Source organism: Notamacropus eugenii, chromosome 5, assembly GCF_028372415.1.
Source record: "Notamacropus eugenii isolate mMacEug1 chromosome 5, mMacEug1.pri_v2, whole genome shotgun sequence".
In the NCBI taxonomy this organism is placed as follows: Eukaryota; Metazoa; Chordata; class Mammalia; order Diprotodontia; family Macropodidae; genus Notamacropus; species Notamacropus eugenii.
In genome coordinates, this window is record NC_092876.1 from 343,166,492 (window position 1) to 343,183,733 (window position 17,242).

The 17,242-nt window shown below is 38.1% G+C and overlaps 1 protein-coding gene across 1 annotated transcript; it reads right to left on the bottom strand.

Moving 5' to 3' along the window:
- Positions 1 to 10,462: 10,462 nt before the first annotated feature.
- Positions 10,463 to 16,789, bottom strand: LOC140506543 (cystatin-A-like). Its single transcript, XM_072613822.1, has 3 exons — positions 16,665 to 16,789; positions 13,522 to 13,623; positions 10,463 to 10,845 (listed from the first exon to the last, which is right to left on the bottom strand). Exons 1-3 carry the CDS (start codon positions 16,740 to 16,742, stop codon positions 10,723 to 10,725), a joined length of 303 nt encoding a protein of 100 aa, XP_072469923.1. The 5' UTR covers positions 16,743 to 16,789; the 3' UTR covers positions 10,463 to 10,722.
- Between the last annotated feature and the right edge of the window lie 453 nt (positions 16,790 to 17,242).

Genomic DNA, 17,242 nt, shown 5'->3' on the forward strand with positions numbered 1-17,242 from the left:
TTCTGGCTAGGAACGACGTGCTTATGCTTCATTGGCATAGTTTTGGAGAGCACAGGATGACCTCAACCCTATGATAAAGCATTGAAATAGGACTTCCATGGTTTATACCAACTGTTATGAGAAGTCTTGAAAGTGTATTGAAGAAACAGGTAAGAAAAAGTCTTCTTGGAAGTAGGAATGGAAAGAACTTCCACAAGTGCAAATGCCTTGTCCTTACATGCAAATGAGTATTCTCTGCCTCATTTCTTCTTTAGCTTTAATCACTGATTGTGTCTTGCCTCAGTCAGTCTGAGACATGTCCTTTCCTCAGGAATAGACAGAAACTTCGTCCATGACTATTCCTCTAAAATACTGATATCCTGTGAATTTATGGAGGAAACTCTTTTGATCTACAAACTTTTTGATGCATTTTATTGCCTAGTATTTAAAATTGCTTACCAAGCAGAGCTGGTCTTTCCAAATATGTGAAATATGTGGAAATCCCTCTAAGGCAGGGACTGTGGCTCAGACATTTGGATCTGTGTTCTAGCATCCGACGTTGTGCCTAGCACAGAGCAGTAGTTTGAGAGACTTTGAATCTATTATCCAATAATTCGAATCAATCAACATACATTTATTAAGTGCGTACTATGTGCTAAAATTTTTTTCTAGAGACTGAGGAGGCATAGAAAAAGATGAATTAATTCATTCTTTCAAAAATGTACATTCTCATAGGGGAGATAAGTGCATATGTTAGCACATTTAAAATAAACAGAGAGGTTAAATTCAAACTAATTTCAAAATAGCCAAACACTAGATAAATTGGTTAGAGGACATCAGAAGTAGGGGGGATCTAGAAAGACTTCATACAGAAGGTGGTCTTGAAGTAATTGAAGAATTCTCTGAAGAGTATTTGAAGGAATAGGGAACAAGAAGAAGGCACAACTAATGTATAGGCAGGCACAAAGATGAGGAATGGGATGGCATATAAAGAGAACAGTGATAGGCCAGATTAATTGGAATGTCAAGTTGTTGAAAGATTATATGCAATAAACCTGGAAAGGTAGGTTGGGGACAGATGGTAAAGAGCTCTACAAATTAAAGAAGTTTATATCTGATCATAAAAGCAAGAGAGAGACCTTGGGAAAATACCTTTTTTGCAGTTTCATGGTGTGTTGTAGAGGCACCATCTTAACGAATTCAGTGTCAGACCACCTCTAATCCAAAGGCAGCATTTCATGAGGACTGGCACCCCTCAGAAGTGGACTAGGTTCCAAGAGGAAGCAGCAGCTTAAGAGAAAGCAAGATGGATTTTTATAGGGTAAAGAAGCAATTATATATGTAACAGGAATTTTGAATATTAGAAAAGTAAGAGGGACTTGTCAAGGAATTAAGTAATAGAGGAGGGGTCAAACATCCTTATTGTGCTGCCCTCTGACAGGCTAGTTATTGTGGTCTTGTCTGGTCAAGATGGATAGTTAGGTATTGTGATACTGTCTTGGGTTAAATAGATGCTGTGATTGTGGTTGAGTACAAGAACAAACCTGTTCAAATATGTGAATTGGATCTGGGGGCAGTGGCTAGCAGGGACAGTGACTGTATTGAGTCTGGGGGCTTGTGGTGTGGTTAAAACCAGCTTGTGTGGCTAAATCAAGACATGCCTGCTGTGCAATGGGTGCATAAGGAAGTCAGAATATTGGAGCTGGGGGTGGCTTCGTTAGGATTCCATCACTTTTGTCTGGCAAATAATTCTTCCATTTTTAAAAGCTTGAATTTCTTAAATGAATAGGCCTGCCCATTTATTTTTAAATAATTTATTAGTTTTATTTTTCAAAGAACAAGAAATTTTTAAAAAATTAGTCTGACCCTTCTGCTACTCTGTTCCCCATTCAGCAAATTTTAAAAAGAAAAGTAAATCTCTCAAAAAATAACTACATTGTATTCCAAAGCAAATTCCCATATTGGTTTTGTGTATACATGTAAGTCTCTTTCTGCATCATAAATTCATCTTTTCTCTATCAGAAGATGAGTGGTATGTTTCCTCTTGATTCTTTTGGACTCGTAGTTCATCATTATATTGTGCTGGTGACAATTCTGAAGTCTTTCCCAGTTCTTTTCCTCTGTACTCTTGTTATCATTGTATATACGTTCTCTTGGTTATTCTCACTTCTCTGCATAGTTCATAAGTCTTCCCAGTTTCCTCTAAAATCATTAGTTCCATCATTTCTCGCAGTAGAGTAATATTCCACTTCATTCATTATGCCACAATGCATTTATCCATTCTCCAGTAGGCTACCCCTTAACTTCCAGTTTTTGGTTGCCATGAGGAAGCACTGCCATCCATATTTTTGCACATATACCCCCTTTTCCTCTTTCATTGGAGTATAGGCTCCCATAGTGGCAGGTACTTGCAGGTTTAAATGGATCTTCTGATAGTTTAGTCTTGGTAAGTCTGTAGAAGATAACGCAATCACTGAAGAAATTGTGGGGCAGTGGGAAAATGTTGAGGGTGGAAGCTCAATTCCATGTGGACAGTCTCGGTCGGGTAAAGGTGGGAACTTGTAAATCTTAGAGTTCTCATGAGGCCCCCCAGAAAACAGCAGGGAATCGAGGAGTGAGACCGAGCAATCTCGTGTATTTCCACCTCTTCCTGTGAGAAACGTGATGGGAGGAGCATCCCCCTCGAGACTGTCCCGGATCTGGGCACACCTATTGTTATCTAACAGGCACGGTATTCAGGTGCAAACTATGTGGCCGGAGAGCTTAATTAGGATCAGGAAAGCCTGAAGGCTCTCTTAGCTCGGGAGGGGCCCTGACAGACAGAAGGCCTCTCCTCCCTTTCCCTCTCTTCGCTCTCCCCTCCCCCTCTCTCCCCACTTACACTTCTGCTTCCAATCTCTTATTGTAAGATCTTTGCCTCCTTGGGAGATTCCTCGCTCCCTCCTAAGGAAGAATTCCCCCTGCACTTGTAACCAGGACCCTGAATAAAAGCTTAACCCTTGTTCGACTCCGGAAAGTCTCTTCTCTCATACGTTTATCTGGTTTGGCCAACCGAAGACCTGCGATAGAGGTAAGGTAAGACTCGGGTAGCCCTCAGGCCTCTAGGCCTGGCAGGAAAAGCTCTGGACTTGGAGGAAAGGGTCCTGAAATCACTTTGTGCCTCTAGTACCATGTGACTTTGGGCACCTCATCTACTCTGTGTGAAGCTTGGTGTTGTCATCTGTCAAATGGGCATGATAAAACTGTGCTATCTATCTATTGTCTCATAGGGGCAGCATGGTTTAATACATACAATCCTGGCTTCAGAGTCAAAGTCACCTGGATTCAAGTCCAACTTCTGACTCTTTTTGATTTTGTGACTTTGGAAAAAGCACAGTGTCTCCGTGTCCCAGGTCATCTGCATATGCACTGTTCTCCTTACCCTGTGCCAGGTACTGGGGATTCAGGGACAAAGATAAAATATTCCTCATTCTTAGGGTCTTCCATTCTCTCAGGGTAGACAGCATGGATACGTATTAGTAGATATAAGGCAGTTTGGGGAGGGAAGGCACTAACAGTTAGTGAGTGGTTAGTGAGTGGTTCTCAAACTTTTTGTTTTCAAAACCCCTTTACAATCTAAAAAGTTACTGAAGGCCTCCCACCACCTCCCCGTCAAAACTTTTATTTGTGTGGATTATATTTATCTAATTTATAGTATTAGATACTAAATCTTCTCTTTTCCACAATCCTTTATTTTTAAATTAATTTTTAATTTTTAGTTTACAACAAGTTTACAGCAGCTATTTGCACAAGCTGTTGAGTTCCCGAATTTTCTCTTCTTTCTTTCCCTCCCTACTACCCTTTTTCCAAGAAGGTAGGCAATCTGTTATAGGCTTTCTATCTCTCTCTCTCTCTCTCTCTCTCTCTCTCTCTCTCTCTCTCTATATATATATATATATATATATATATATATATATATATATATATATATATATATATATATGTATATATATATATACATATTACATATACATATATGTATGTATATATTATATATACATTCACATTAGCCTTATTTTCACGTTAGTCATATTGCAAAGAAGCATTAAAAGTAATTCAATGGATCACAGGACAGATGAAACAAAACAAAAAAGAGAGAGCAATAGTATGCTTCAATCAGCATTCAGATTCCGTAATTCTTTCTCTGGACCTGGATATCATGGATAGATTCATGATGGAAATCGAGTCTTTTGCAGTTGCTTTAGAGTCTTGCTTGAATTACTGAGAGGAGCCAAGTCTATCAAAATTAGTCATCACACAATGTGGCTGTAATGGTGTACAACATTCTCCTGGTTCTGCTCCCCTCACTCAGCATCATTTCACAGAAGTCTTTCCAGGTTTTACTGAAGTCTGCCTGCTCATCATTTCTTATGACAAATAATATTCCATTACATTCATATACCACAGCTTGTTCAGCCGTTCCTCAATTGATGGGCATCCCCTCAATTTCCAGTTCTTGGCCACCACAAAAAGAGCTGCTATAAATATTTTTGTACATGTGAGTCCTTGACCCAATTGTATGATCTCTTTGGATACAACCCTAGAAGTGGTATTGCTGGGTTAACAGGATATGCACAAAAAAATTAAAGCATCTTAGAATTATTATGAAAATAATTTTTACCTTGTGGACCACCTGAAAGGGTGTCAGGGACCATACTCTGAAAACTGCTCAGCTGGGGGCAGCAGGAAAATCTTTATGTGGGAAATGTTCTTTGAACTATGCTGCAGAAAAGTTACCCATCTGCTCTGGGAGAGGGAACTACCTATCTGGGGAATTTCTTTTTTATTCATTCATTCATTCATTTATTTTTTTTCAAATTTACTAATTTGTTTGTTTTTAATTTTCAACATTCACTTCCCTAAGTTTTAAATTTCCTCCACCTCCTTTACCCCTTTCTCCCCAAGATTGCATGCAGTCTCATATGTGCTCAACATATACATTCCCATTAGACACATTTTCACATTGGTCATGTTGCATAAAAGAATTAAAACAAATGGGAAAAACGAAACAAAACATAAAAGAGAAAATAGTCTGTTTCATTCTACATTCAGACTCCACAGTTCTTGTATTGGATGTGGACAGCATTTTGCATCATGTGTCCTTTGGAAATGTTTTTGTTTCCTGCATTACTAAGAAGGGATAAGTCCATCAAAATCAGTCCTCATACCCTGTGGCTGTTACTGTGTATAATGTTCTCCTGGTTCTATTCATTTCACTCAGAATCAGTTCATATAAATTTTTCCAGGTTTTTCTGAAGTCTGTCTGTTTGTCATTTCTTATAGCACAATAGTATTCCATTACATTCATATACCATAACTTCTTCAGCCATTCCCATATTGAGGGGCATCCCCTTGATTTCCAGCTTTAGGCCACCACAAAGAGTGCTACTATAAAGATTTTTGTACATTTTCTCATTTTTATGATCTCTTGGGGATACAGTCCTAAAAGTGGTATTGTTGGGTCAAAGGGTATGCACATTTTTATAGCCCTTTGGGAATAGTTCCAAATTGCTCTCCAGAATGGTTGGATCAGCTCACAGTTTCACCAACAATGAATTAGTGTTCCAACTCTCCCACATCTTCCCCAACATTTATCATCCTCCTGTTTTGTTACATTAGCCAATCTGATAGGTGTAATGTGGTATCTCAGAGCTGTTTTGATTTGCATCTCTCTAATCAATAGTCATTTAGAGCATTTTTTCAATTTAGTGTAATCAAAATTGTCCATTTTGTACTTCATAATGCTGGTACTTCTTCTCTCTCTGGTAACTATGTATGTATGATCAGACATTGATGTGTCTGTTGATCTGTGATGCATGTATTACTTATGTCAGACAGTTGGAAGCCCTATCTGTTTACCTTTATTTCTCTGTTTGTATTTTCTCTGAAGTTCAGGATACTGATTTTTTTCCCTGAACTAAGTGAATGATGTATGTACTTGATTAAAGTGACTGTTGACCCCTCAAATGTTGCTTTCCTTTTAGAAAAGCAGATCAAAGAACTTGATAGCAGGCTGTCCTGTGTAAGTTGAGGTGCTTGCTTTTACAAGTGGTTTTGGTGATTGCTACTTTATAATACAATTTAAGATCTAATATCACTAGGTCACCTTCTCTAGCATTTCTTTTCATTAATTCCCTTGATATTCTGAAACTATTATTCTTCTAGATGAATTTTGTTATTATTTTTTCCAGTTTTATAAAATAATTTTTTGGTAGTTTGGTATAGCACTGAATAAGTAAATTAATGTATGTGGAATTGTCATTTTTATTATATATGCCCACAAGCAACTGATGTTTTTCCAGTTATTTAGATCACACTTTATTTGTGTGAAAAGTGTTTTGTAATTGTGTTCATAAAGTCCCTGGGTTTGTTTTGGGAAGTAGACTGCCAAATATTTTATAGTGTCTATGGTAACTTTAAATGAGATTTCTCTTTCTATCTTTTGCTTTTAGACTTGGTTAGTAATATATTGAAATGTAGATGATTTATGTGGGTTTATTCTATATCCTGCAACTTTGCTGAAGTTATTTATTATTTCAAGTAGTTTTTTCCTTGATTCTCTGGGATTCTCTAAGTATATCATCATATTATCTGCAAAGAGTGATAACTTAGTTTTTTCTTTGTCTATTCTAATTCCTTCAATTATATTTTCTTCTCTTATTGCTAAAGCTAACATTTCTAGTACCATATTGAATAACAGTGGTCTTAATGGACATCCTTGTTTCAAACCTGATGATTGGAAATGTATCTAGCTTGTCCCCATTACATATAATGCTTGCTGATGGTTTTAGGTATTTGTGACTTATCATTTTAAGGAAGGCTCCATTTATTCCTGTGCTCTCCTGTGTTTCCAATCATTATCTTGTTTATAAGAAGCTTGCTACAGATCTTCCTTCATTTTTGAAGAAGACCAACAGCAATAGGGTGATGTCTTAACTAATGTGTGAATTGCATTTAATTGAGGCAGAGTTGCTCAACTCTCTCTTTCAGAATCATCTAACTCCAATGGCAAGACAAAATCAAGGCTACTGGTGATGTCCCAAGATTCAGTAGATGACATTTGTGTCCTCAATGTCTGACCAAACTCTAAGCATTCCACAGCACCTGTTTCAGTCATTTTTATGGCTGTTGGAAAAAATTGTTCTCACTCACTTTTTCTGCCAGGGAAAGTCTTCATATGCTTGGTGTAGACATCCCCCTAATCCACTGAGGGTTTAAGGCCTAAAGTCATTTAACCCATCTGCCCAGATAGTTTTGTTGGGGTGTGGCCATTGCCCATGCCACAGTTTCTTGGAGCATTAAGTGAGCGATGGCTTAAAGGTGGACACCCAATGTGGATAAGTAGCCCTGAAAGGGCATAGGGAAGCCCTCACACCAGAGTTGCTAGTCCTTCCTTACTAAGAAATTTACAGTGTAATGGACTCATAAACTCAATAAACCTGTGCAGGTCAATCAATCAGTATTTAATGAGCAACAACCTCTTGTGTCCTAGGTTGTAAGGGAAAAATTAAGACTTATATTTGTATAGGTCACTTAATAGATTACAAAGCACCTTATACTTACCTAAATTACCCTCACAACAAAACTATTAATTAGGCAGGTAAATTAGTACAATTTTTCTTGGATTGTAAGGTTTTTTCTAACATGGAAATGAACTGATCCAGTTCTTCTATCCTTTCTACTTCCAATATTTGGTGATTAAATCCCTCATTTGCAGATGAACAATTCTGAAGTAAATCAGTATTAACTTGATCTAGGGAGGGAACATTTACTAAAATCCTCCCCCAAATCACATATTGAAATGAGTTTATTGCAGAATATTCTCTGTACCAACGCAAGCCTCAGGTGAAAAAAAAGGGGTAGGAGTGCTGTTAATCTTCAAGATGATATCCTGCTCTGTTCCTTGAAGACAGGCTAGAGAGGGAGGCTTCTTACCAAGTTGACTTCCTCTCTTTCCCCTTTTGTTCAGGAAAATTTCTTTCTCTCATTCATGCTTTTTGGTCTGTTTTTCCACCTTTCTCAGTGTGTGATCAGTTATTTTCATTTTCAAACACCCAGGGATCTTTGAGCATTTAATCACAATAATAGTGAGCACTGACATAGCACCTACAATGTGCTCTATAGAAATACAATCTCATTTGTTCCTTACAACAATTCTTTGACATAGTTACTTTTATCATCCTTGTTTTTACAGTGGAGAAAATTGAGGTAAACATAGGTTAAGTGCCCTTCTCAAGATCACACAGCTAGTAAGTGTTTGAGGCTGGATTTGAACCTTGGTTTTACTGACTTCAGAGCTAGCACTCTGTCCACAGTGCTGTTTACATTGTACCATTTACACTGTACTGTCTACACTGTACTGTCTGCATTGTAATTGGTTGACAGGGCAAAAGTAGGAGAAAGGAAAGGTGGGAGACAATCTGACTCATCCCCATGGCTGACTTTGGGACTATTTTCAGAGAGTGGAAGCTGTTCATTCTGACCTTGGACTTTGGCAATACTCTCAGAGTTCAGGAATCCACTCCTGTTAGGTAGAGTTTACAAAGAGTAAGGATGCCACATGGAGTGTCATGGTTTCACATACAAGCCAATGTTTGCTGTTTTTCGTTCTGTATGAAATGTTCACATTTGCTAATGTTTGTGATGTTTATAATGAATTGAAAAACAATAAAGACAGTTATTTGCTAATGGCCTGAGCTTCTGAATTGACTATCGGCTCTCCTGAGCTGGCCTCTCACTTCTAAAGCATATTCTATTCTAGAGAGCAAGTTTGAACTATTCCTAAAGGTGGTTGCTGTTATTTGTCCTTCATTCTCAAAGAGGACCATGATATAAGGGACGTGATGCCATGGTACACAAATGAATTGGATTTAAGTGAGGCACGGCTGTGCAAAGGGCCTACCCTCACTTTCTCCTTAGAAGTCATCTGGGTCAAGTGGCAACATATAGAGAAGAATCACTGGAGATGGCTCTGGGTTCAGTGGGAGAACTTGGTTTTTTAAGCTAAGGTCTTTAACCTGTCTCAGTTTGGCTGAGGCAACACCCATTCAGTAATTAAGGCTAGTCAGGAATGAGGCAGAGAATAACTTGGTTAATTTGGTTAAAAAAAATTCAATCTGAGAGGGAAGACCCTCAGAGATTGTGGGGAAAACAGAAACAATTTGAATTTACATTTACTCTAAGCCAATCAAAGCCCAAACAATGACCAAGTGAGGCTTGGGCTGCAACCTATTGTTGGCCAGTCAATGAGAGCTGGAGTGATTTAGGTTTAAGCATATTCCTTAAGGAAAAAATTTCATGGATAAACACCAAGATATATTGAGAGGTTTCAAATATGTTACCCTATGTGGCCAGAGAGGAGAGAGAGAGAGAGAGAGAGAGAGAGAGAGAGAGAGAGAGAGAGAGAGAGAGAGAGAGAGAGAGAGAGAAGGAAGGAAGGAAGGAAGGAAGGAAGGAAGGAAGGAAGGAAGGAAGGAAGGAAGGAAGGAAGGAAGAAAGAAAGAAAGAAAGAAAGAAAGAAAGAAAGAAAGAAAGAAAGAAAGAAAGAAAGAAAGAAAGAAAGAAAGAAAGAAAGAAAGAAAGAAAGAAAGAAAGGAAGGAAGGAAGGAAGGAAGGAAGGAAGAAAGAAAGGAAGAAAGGAAGGAAGGAAGAAAGAAAGAAAGAAAGAAAGAAAGAAAGAAAGAAAGAAAGAAAGAAAGAGAGAAAGAAAGAAAGAAAGAAAGAAAGAAAGAAAGAAAGAAAGAAAGAAAGAAAGGAAGGAAGGAAGAGCTGTGTTGCCTATCTGGCCATTTCCAATTGGGTCTCCTAACCCAACCATTAACCTGAAGGTTAGCCAAACTGCACATACCTTTTGATGCAGCAATACCACTACTAGTTCTGTGTCCCAAAGATAAATAAAAAATGGAAAAGGACCTTCATTTATAAATATATTCATAACAGCTCTTTTAAAAAAATCTTATTTAATAGTTTATTTTTTCCAAATTAAATATGTTTATTTAGGTCCATTTATCCTGCACATGTACCTCACTACCACTGTACTCTAAGTTTGACTCCACTTTCCCCATGGATACTGTGTATTTGTAGGAGAGTATTCCCCAGGTTTATGGGGGAGAAGTTTGATAAGAACTAGTCTTTTTATGCCATCTGAGTAAATGTGTTTGTTAATTGTGTCTGCTGGCTGATGGTTAATGGGGGCTCCTGAGATATAATATTAGGGATGCAGACCCACAAGATTATACCTACAACTTGGGATAGCAATCCTTATTTGGGAACCCAATCCATAACTGTATACACAAGTTGGGGAGGAGTACAGAGAGGGTGATACCCAAGTTTGCTTCTCAGTTTTATAGAGTAACCTAATCCTTCTTAATTACTAGACAGGTACTATCTGCTGTGGAATGAGCTGAAATATAAAATGATTTAAAGTAAATAATTTCAGAATTGATTAAAATTTTTAACTGAGATCTTTTATTATTATATCACTTTATTTCTGAATGTATCCTTTCCCCTTCCTCTATCCAGTTATACATCCCTTATAACAAAGAATGAAAAAGAGGGGGAAAAATGGAACATTGACTAAAACTAACCAATACATCATTAAAGTCAAAATCTACTTTACAAAGATCCATGCTTCATTTCAATAGTGCTTATTGATACAGGATGCTCATGAAAGTAACCACATGCATTCTGACTGTGCTTCTAAAACTAGTTCACTTCATCATCCTTGCTTTTGCCAATCTGGTAGTCTGACAGCTCCACTGGCTCATTCGTGTGAGGGAGAGGTTCGTATATTTTCAAATGTGCATATCTATCATTCCCAAGATGTACCTGTAAATAAAGTGGAAAATCAGTGACATATATTCCACCCTAGTAAACTCCCCTCTCAGGATCATGATATTAGGTACATTCCTATTATAGGTAAGGGTTTGGACTAGATGACCTCTGATGTGAATTTTACATTTTTATTCTAACATATGAATGAGCCCATTCACGCTTTGAAAACAAAATTTTAGCAGGGAGTGACCTGAGAGTCTTATTTTTAAAACTAAGGGCATGGAGTCCTACCAAGGTCCGATGAACAAGAATATTCAGACAGGCAGCAATATCATGGTACTATTCGTTCTTAAGGTCACAGATTTAAAGCTGAAAGGGACTTTAGTCTGCTGATTTGAAGTTGAGGAAACTAAGGCAAAGTAAGGTTAGTCACTTGTCCAGTACCTGTAAGTTACTTTTTAGGCAGCTTGGGGATGCAGTGGATAGAATGATGGGCCTGGAATTAGGAAGACTTTTAGTTATTCCTGTCTAACTGTTTCCTGAACTGATTTCCTTGGTTGCCCCAAATGGGGATGACAGTGGTACCTAAGTCATAAAGTTATTGTAAGGATCAAATAAGAGAACATTTATAAAGAGCTTAGTACATTGCCTGGTAGATAGTAGCTGCTTAATGTACTTCTTCTTAATTTACCCCTCCCCCCACCATTCCCTTCCCTTCTCTTGTCCAAAGTCACATGGTAATTAATTAGCAGATCTGATCCCAAATCCAGGCTGTTTGCATTATATCACAGCTTACTCCAGTTGTTAAGCACCTGGATTTTTTAATGTCTCAACAACACATTTTTAAGAAAGGGTCAATTACCATTTTGAATTTGAATTATGCCTCTGTCTCAGAGTTCCATTTATTTTTTAGGGTTTTATTTTCTAAAATGTGTAGGAAAAAAAAGAACATGTCTTACAAAAATACGGGGTCCTGCTTTCTGACTTTTATCCAAGCCTCTTTGAAAACACTGTGGCCTTTGTATCTGTTGGGCCTTCTTTTCTATAACTGTGTTCCTTGAGGGACAGCCTCATCTCCTCATTGTTCCCATCTGTGGGGTTTTATCACCCATTCCCCTCTCAAATAGGAGCACATACCTACTTTACACTTTATACTACTTTGCACTATCTTTATTAAAGTCATATCTGTAGCAAAACAGAGCAAATGAAACCAACAAGACAGCTAGGTAGTCCTTTGGATAGGTAAATCAGTGGGTAAGTCACACAACCACTGTAGGCCCCAAGTAACTCCCCAGGACTGATCAGCAAAATCAATAGTTGGGTTCAGATCTGTGTTAGTTGAAAGGCTTCTCAGATCCAGTATTTTCCAACTGGGCCTGGAGTCAAGAAGACCTGAGTATGAATCTTACAGACACTTACTACCTGTGGGATTCTAGGTAAGTCATTTCATGTCGTTTTCCTTACCTGGAAAATGTCTCTATCTCATTTGTAAGTTCCCAACAAGATAAAATTTATGAAGGGCTTAGCACACAGTTGGCACTTAATAAATGCTTGTTTCCTTCCTTTCTAGGCTGCAGCAGGTGTTCTATCTGGCTGATATCTCATAGTACCTCAATATAGCCTCCTTACCTCAGCTAAGGTAGTTTCACTCTGCTGTACCTCAAGACAGAAGAACTTGGATCCATCTAATTCTATCTTTCCCAGGTGTCTCTACCTATAATCCCCAAAGCAGTTCCCAGACATGTGTCCACTCCTGGTGACACTGAAAGTCTCTAGGTTCATAGACTCCCTTTACAATTATGCTGTAGTGCATAGAGTACTGGGCTTGTATCTGGAGATGGTTCAAATCCTCTGACACTTATTTGTTGCATGACCCTAGGTAAGTCACCTAACCACCGTAGGCCCTAAGCAACTACCTGGACTAAGATTTGTAGAAGGAAAAGTGTACTTCATTGATTTCTGATGAAGTTTTGTTTGAAATCCTGGGCACCAGTGGTGACCTGCTGCTCACATTTTGTAGATTTCTCATATAAGGCAGGATCTTTAAGTTGGATTCAGGCCATAAACATATGAGCCTATGATGACATGAAAGGCCCACTACTTTGCGAATCTCTTACAGTCCCCATCTGGGAAAGCCTGGGACAGTGTATCCTGAGCCTCTCCAGTTGTAAGCATTCAATTTACAATCATGTGGGCTAACATGTTAGAGGAATCGTGAAAGAAAATGGAACTCCCCAAATGAATAGTCATAGAAATGTAAAGTCTGTATGTAAATTCTGAGTCACAGTCTTCAACATGAGAGCTTCCTCTTACAGAAACATTTCTATAAACCCTGTCTTGGCTTTACTTCTCTCCAGTTGCCTGGCTATTTAATGTGAGGGATTTGGGAGAGCCTTTATCATTCTCTCTTTCTCTCGCTATCTCTTCTTCTCTCTCCCCCTCTCACTTAATTATCCATTCTTTGGTTATCATTTTTCAGGTTCACTATGAGAGCAAAACCCACCAGGTTAGTCTTCCTCTGCTCCCCAACATTCCTAAAGTTCCTTCTTCTTTTCTGTCTACTTCATTTTCTCTCCATTACCACACCATCACTTTATACTTCCCCTAGAGCAGAAACTTTATTTTCTCCAATAATTCAAAATGGAAGGGGACAAACTATCCCCACACTTTCTATGTACATCCAAATAGAAAGAAAACTGAGTAGAATTCAATGACTTGTTGAACACTGACCTTTACATAATACATGGCCCCAGCAACTGTTTGGCTCCTAAATGTTACAGCATGAAAGCAGTCATATTTTTCCTTGGTCTTTTCTTCAAACTGTGGCTTTACCTTAAGAAAAGAGAGGAGGGTAAAGAATTTAGTGGTTAAATTTAAATAATATCAGGTTTGGTCTACTCAGTGGCCAATGCAACACTGACAACAACCAATCCTTTAGTTAAACGCCTCTTTCCTCCCAGTTCTTAAACAATTACTAAATGATTTTTACCAAAATCTGTGATTTTGTCTACTCCACCTAAGGCACTGTGCCAGGAGCTGAGGGTTACAAAACAACAACACAACCAGCTTACATTCTCCTGGGAGGATGCAATATTTACCCAAATTAGTCAATACCAGATATATGAAAACAATTTCAAAAGGAAGTAAACAAAAGGCAATTATTTCCTCCAAACTAGGAATGAATGATTGATTGATAAAATGATTAACCGCTTAAGCAATAATGTGTGGCTAATGTTCTGTTAAAGACTGCAATGCACATCTTCTGGTAAGGATTCTCTAAATCTCTGAGCAGCTAAGGATCCTGACACAGGGTGGCTAATCCATGCACAATTCCTGTTAACAATAGAAAAACCACCCCCAGTATATGACATATCTAATGAGTTGCAGGGCAGTATGGTACAGGAGACAGAGTGGGAGACTTGTTTCCAAAGGACCTGGCTTGAAATCCTGACTGTGTCATTACCTGTGTGACCTTGAACAAGTTACTTCATTTCTGTGGGCCTCAGTTTTCTTACCCCAAAACAAGGAGGCTTGACTAGACCACTAAGTTCTCTTACAGCTTTAAAATCTATGATCTCAGTGTCATCTAGTGTTTGTTTGAAGTCTCCCAGTGAAGAGAGACAGTAAAGAATACTTTGGAGTCAGAGGACCTGGATTCCAGTTCTGCCTCTGAGCCTTACTACATGTGACCTTGGGCAAGTCTCTGTGGCCTCAGTTTCCTCATCCGTAAAAAAGGAGTTTGGACTAAGTGGGCACTGAGGTCCCTTCCAACTCTAGATTTATGATCCCATGACTTTCTCATTTCACTTTTAGATAACTCTAGTTATTAGAAAGGTTTTCTTTATTTCAAGCTTAAATGTGCTTCTTTTCAACTTCCAACCATTACTGATTCTGTCTTTTGGGGTCAAACAGATCAAACCTCATCCCTCTCTATCCCTTCAAGTGACTGAAGACATCTGTCCTGGTTCCAGTGAGTCTTCTCTTCTCCAGGCTATTCAACCAATCAATAAGCATTTATTAAACACCTACTGTGTTGAGGCACTGTGCTAGGTCTTGGGATACAAAGACAAATCATCCCTGTGTCTAACCTGGAGAAGCAAAAGACAGGTAATGTGACAAATAGCGGAGTGCTCAGTGGCAACCCTAAATTCTTTGTGAACCACCTGAAATCCTTTGGCTGGTTGCAAGTGGTCTTGGCCTGTATCTTGTGCAAGCCCATCCTACACTTTAGCTACAGATTGATTCTATCCGAAACAATTTGCAAAGTATCTTCAGAATCTTAGTTGGTAGTCATAGACTGTTAGCCCTGGAAGGCCCTTAGGGATCCTTTTTAACCTCTCCATTTTTTAGATTAAGCAGAAGAACTGGGCCTAGACTCTGTCTCTAAAATGTTAAATAGTACATGATTAAAAAGAAGATCTGAATAGAAGCAATGACTTGTTCCATTCTGTGGTATTTGTGTCTTCCTCCTTCACAAAAACATTTTTTCCTTTTTTGTTCTTTTATTGTATATTTTTAGTCTGATAAATTAATGATTTCTTAGTGGCATCATAAGTACACCCAGATCTTATGATTCATTTAAATTAATTGACAACACAAAAGGATTGATGAGTTAGAAAAGCACAAGTTTTCCTTTTGACGGTCACCTTCTTGTCCATGAACTAAAGCAAATTATCTGTTTCTGTTGATTCCATAAGGTACAGGAAACTATGTAAATTCATTCACTAATGATAAGTGAACTTTCCTATATTTTCTATGATTTCTGCTTGCCAAATACAGCCATTCCACATGTTACCTTCAGTACTGAGAGATGCGTATATTTTTATTTTTAAAATTGATGCCTTTTGTTTTTCATCACCTTTCTCTCCACATCTGTCCTGCTTTTCTCTCCTCCCTACTGAAACATGCTGTGTAATAAAAATTTTAAAAGGAAAGAGGAAAAAGAGCAGTTCAACAAAATCAACCAACAATGTGTGACAGACTAGGAAATACTCTAAACACATAGTCCCTAACTTCTACAAAGAAGACCTCCTATATCTTTTCTCTGGAGCCAGGCTTGGTCATTATAATTCATTATATTACATTATAAAATAATTTATATCTTAAATATTTATATATAATTTATTATATTTAGGGTTTTTTTTTTGTTCTTTCTCTTTTCCTTCATACAATCATAAAAAATTAAAGACATCAGGGACTACCTGCTCCCACACCTTCATTTTACATTTGCGGAAACTGGGGCCCAAGGGGATTAAGTTAACAAAGGTTATACTGATAGTAAGAGTCAGAGGGTAGGATTTGAACCCACTTGCTCTGACTTTTGATTCACTGTTCTTGTCACAATTCACAGATTCACAATGTTGTAGCCATTGTGCTTATTCTTCTTGCAGTTTCTGCTTATTTTGCTTCATCTCATATAAGCTTTCTCATGCTTTCTAAATTCTTCGTACTCATAATTTCTTATGGTATATAAATGTTCTATTTCATTCATGTACCACTTTTTTTATCCGTTCCCCAAATCAATAACCCATCTAACTTTGTTTCCAGTTCTTTGCTACCACAGAAAATGCTGCAGTGGATAAACTTGAAAATGAGAACATCATAGAGATGATAGACAAACCTAAAAACTAATTCCTTGAATAGACTAACACATTTGATAAACTGTGAGAGAAAAAGAGAAACAGAGGGGGGGAAGGTAGAGAGAGAGAAGGAGAGAGAGAGAGAGAGAGAGAGAGAGAGAGAGAGAGAGAGAGAGAGAGAGAGAGAGAGAGAGAGAGAGAGAGAGAATGGGTATCAAGTTACCAAACCAATTCTTTTTAATTAGATCCTTCTTTTCAATTAGATCCTTCAATTCACAGAATGCAACACCTTACCTCATCAACTATCTTCTGAATTTCTGGAGTTGCAGGTTTAGTTTCACTTAAGCCTCCAGTAATCACTTTGGTGGCCATTGATTTGCAGAAGGAGAAGCTAGAACTGAAATGATGAAATGATAAGGTCAGTCATCCTGACTCCAGTTTTAAAGGGAAGCAGACTCTCCTCACATCCAATGAGTGCAAAGGTATGTCATAATAAAGCACTTCCTTCTTGGCTGTAAGAATGACTCATTGCTCACCTGTTATCATGTTAATTCATGAACATAAATGTAGACTGATGTCACAGGATAAGGTAATTAGATGAAATCCCCCTTTTAAAGAGGGCAAGGTGAAGCCACCATCCATTCTCCAAGTAAATGGTTCAGTCCAGGGAGGACTTCTCAAAAGCACTAATTAAACAAAAGGAGAATGTCTACTTTATGTGAAAGGTAATAGCCCCAGATTTCCAAATACTTATCGTTAGTTATACTTGTTCATTTTTAATAATGACTAATTCTTACTCCCTCAGGAATAGGAGGAGACTTTGGCCATGAGCGTTCCTCTAAAATGATGATAATCTCTGACTTTATGGAGGA

Coding starts and splice junctions, on each gene's coding strand:
- LOC140506543 (XM_072613822.1), bottom strand. CDS start 16,742: ATGGCCACCAAAGTGATTACTGGAGGCTTAAGTGAAACTAAACCTGCA. Junction 13,624..16,664: donor TTCAGAAGATAGTTGATGAG/GTAAGGTGTTGC, acceptor TCTTTTCTTAAG/GTAAAGCCACAGTTTGAAGA. Junction 10,846..13,521: donor GGGCCATGTATTATGTAAAG/GTCAGTGTTCAA, acceptor CTTTATTTACAG/GTACATCTTGGGAATGATAG.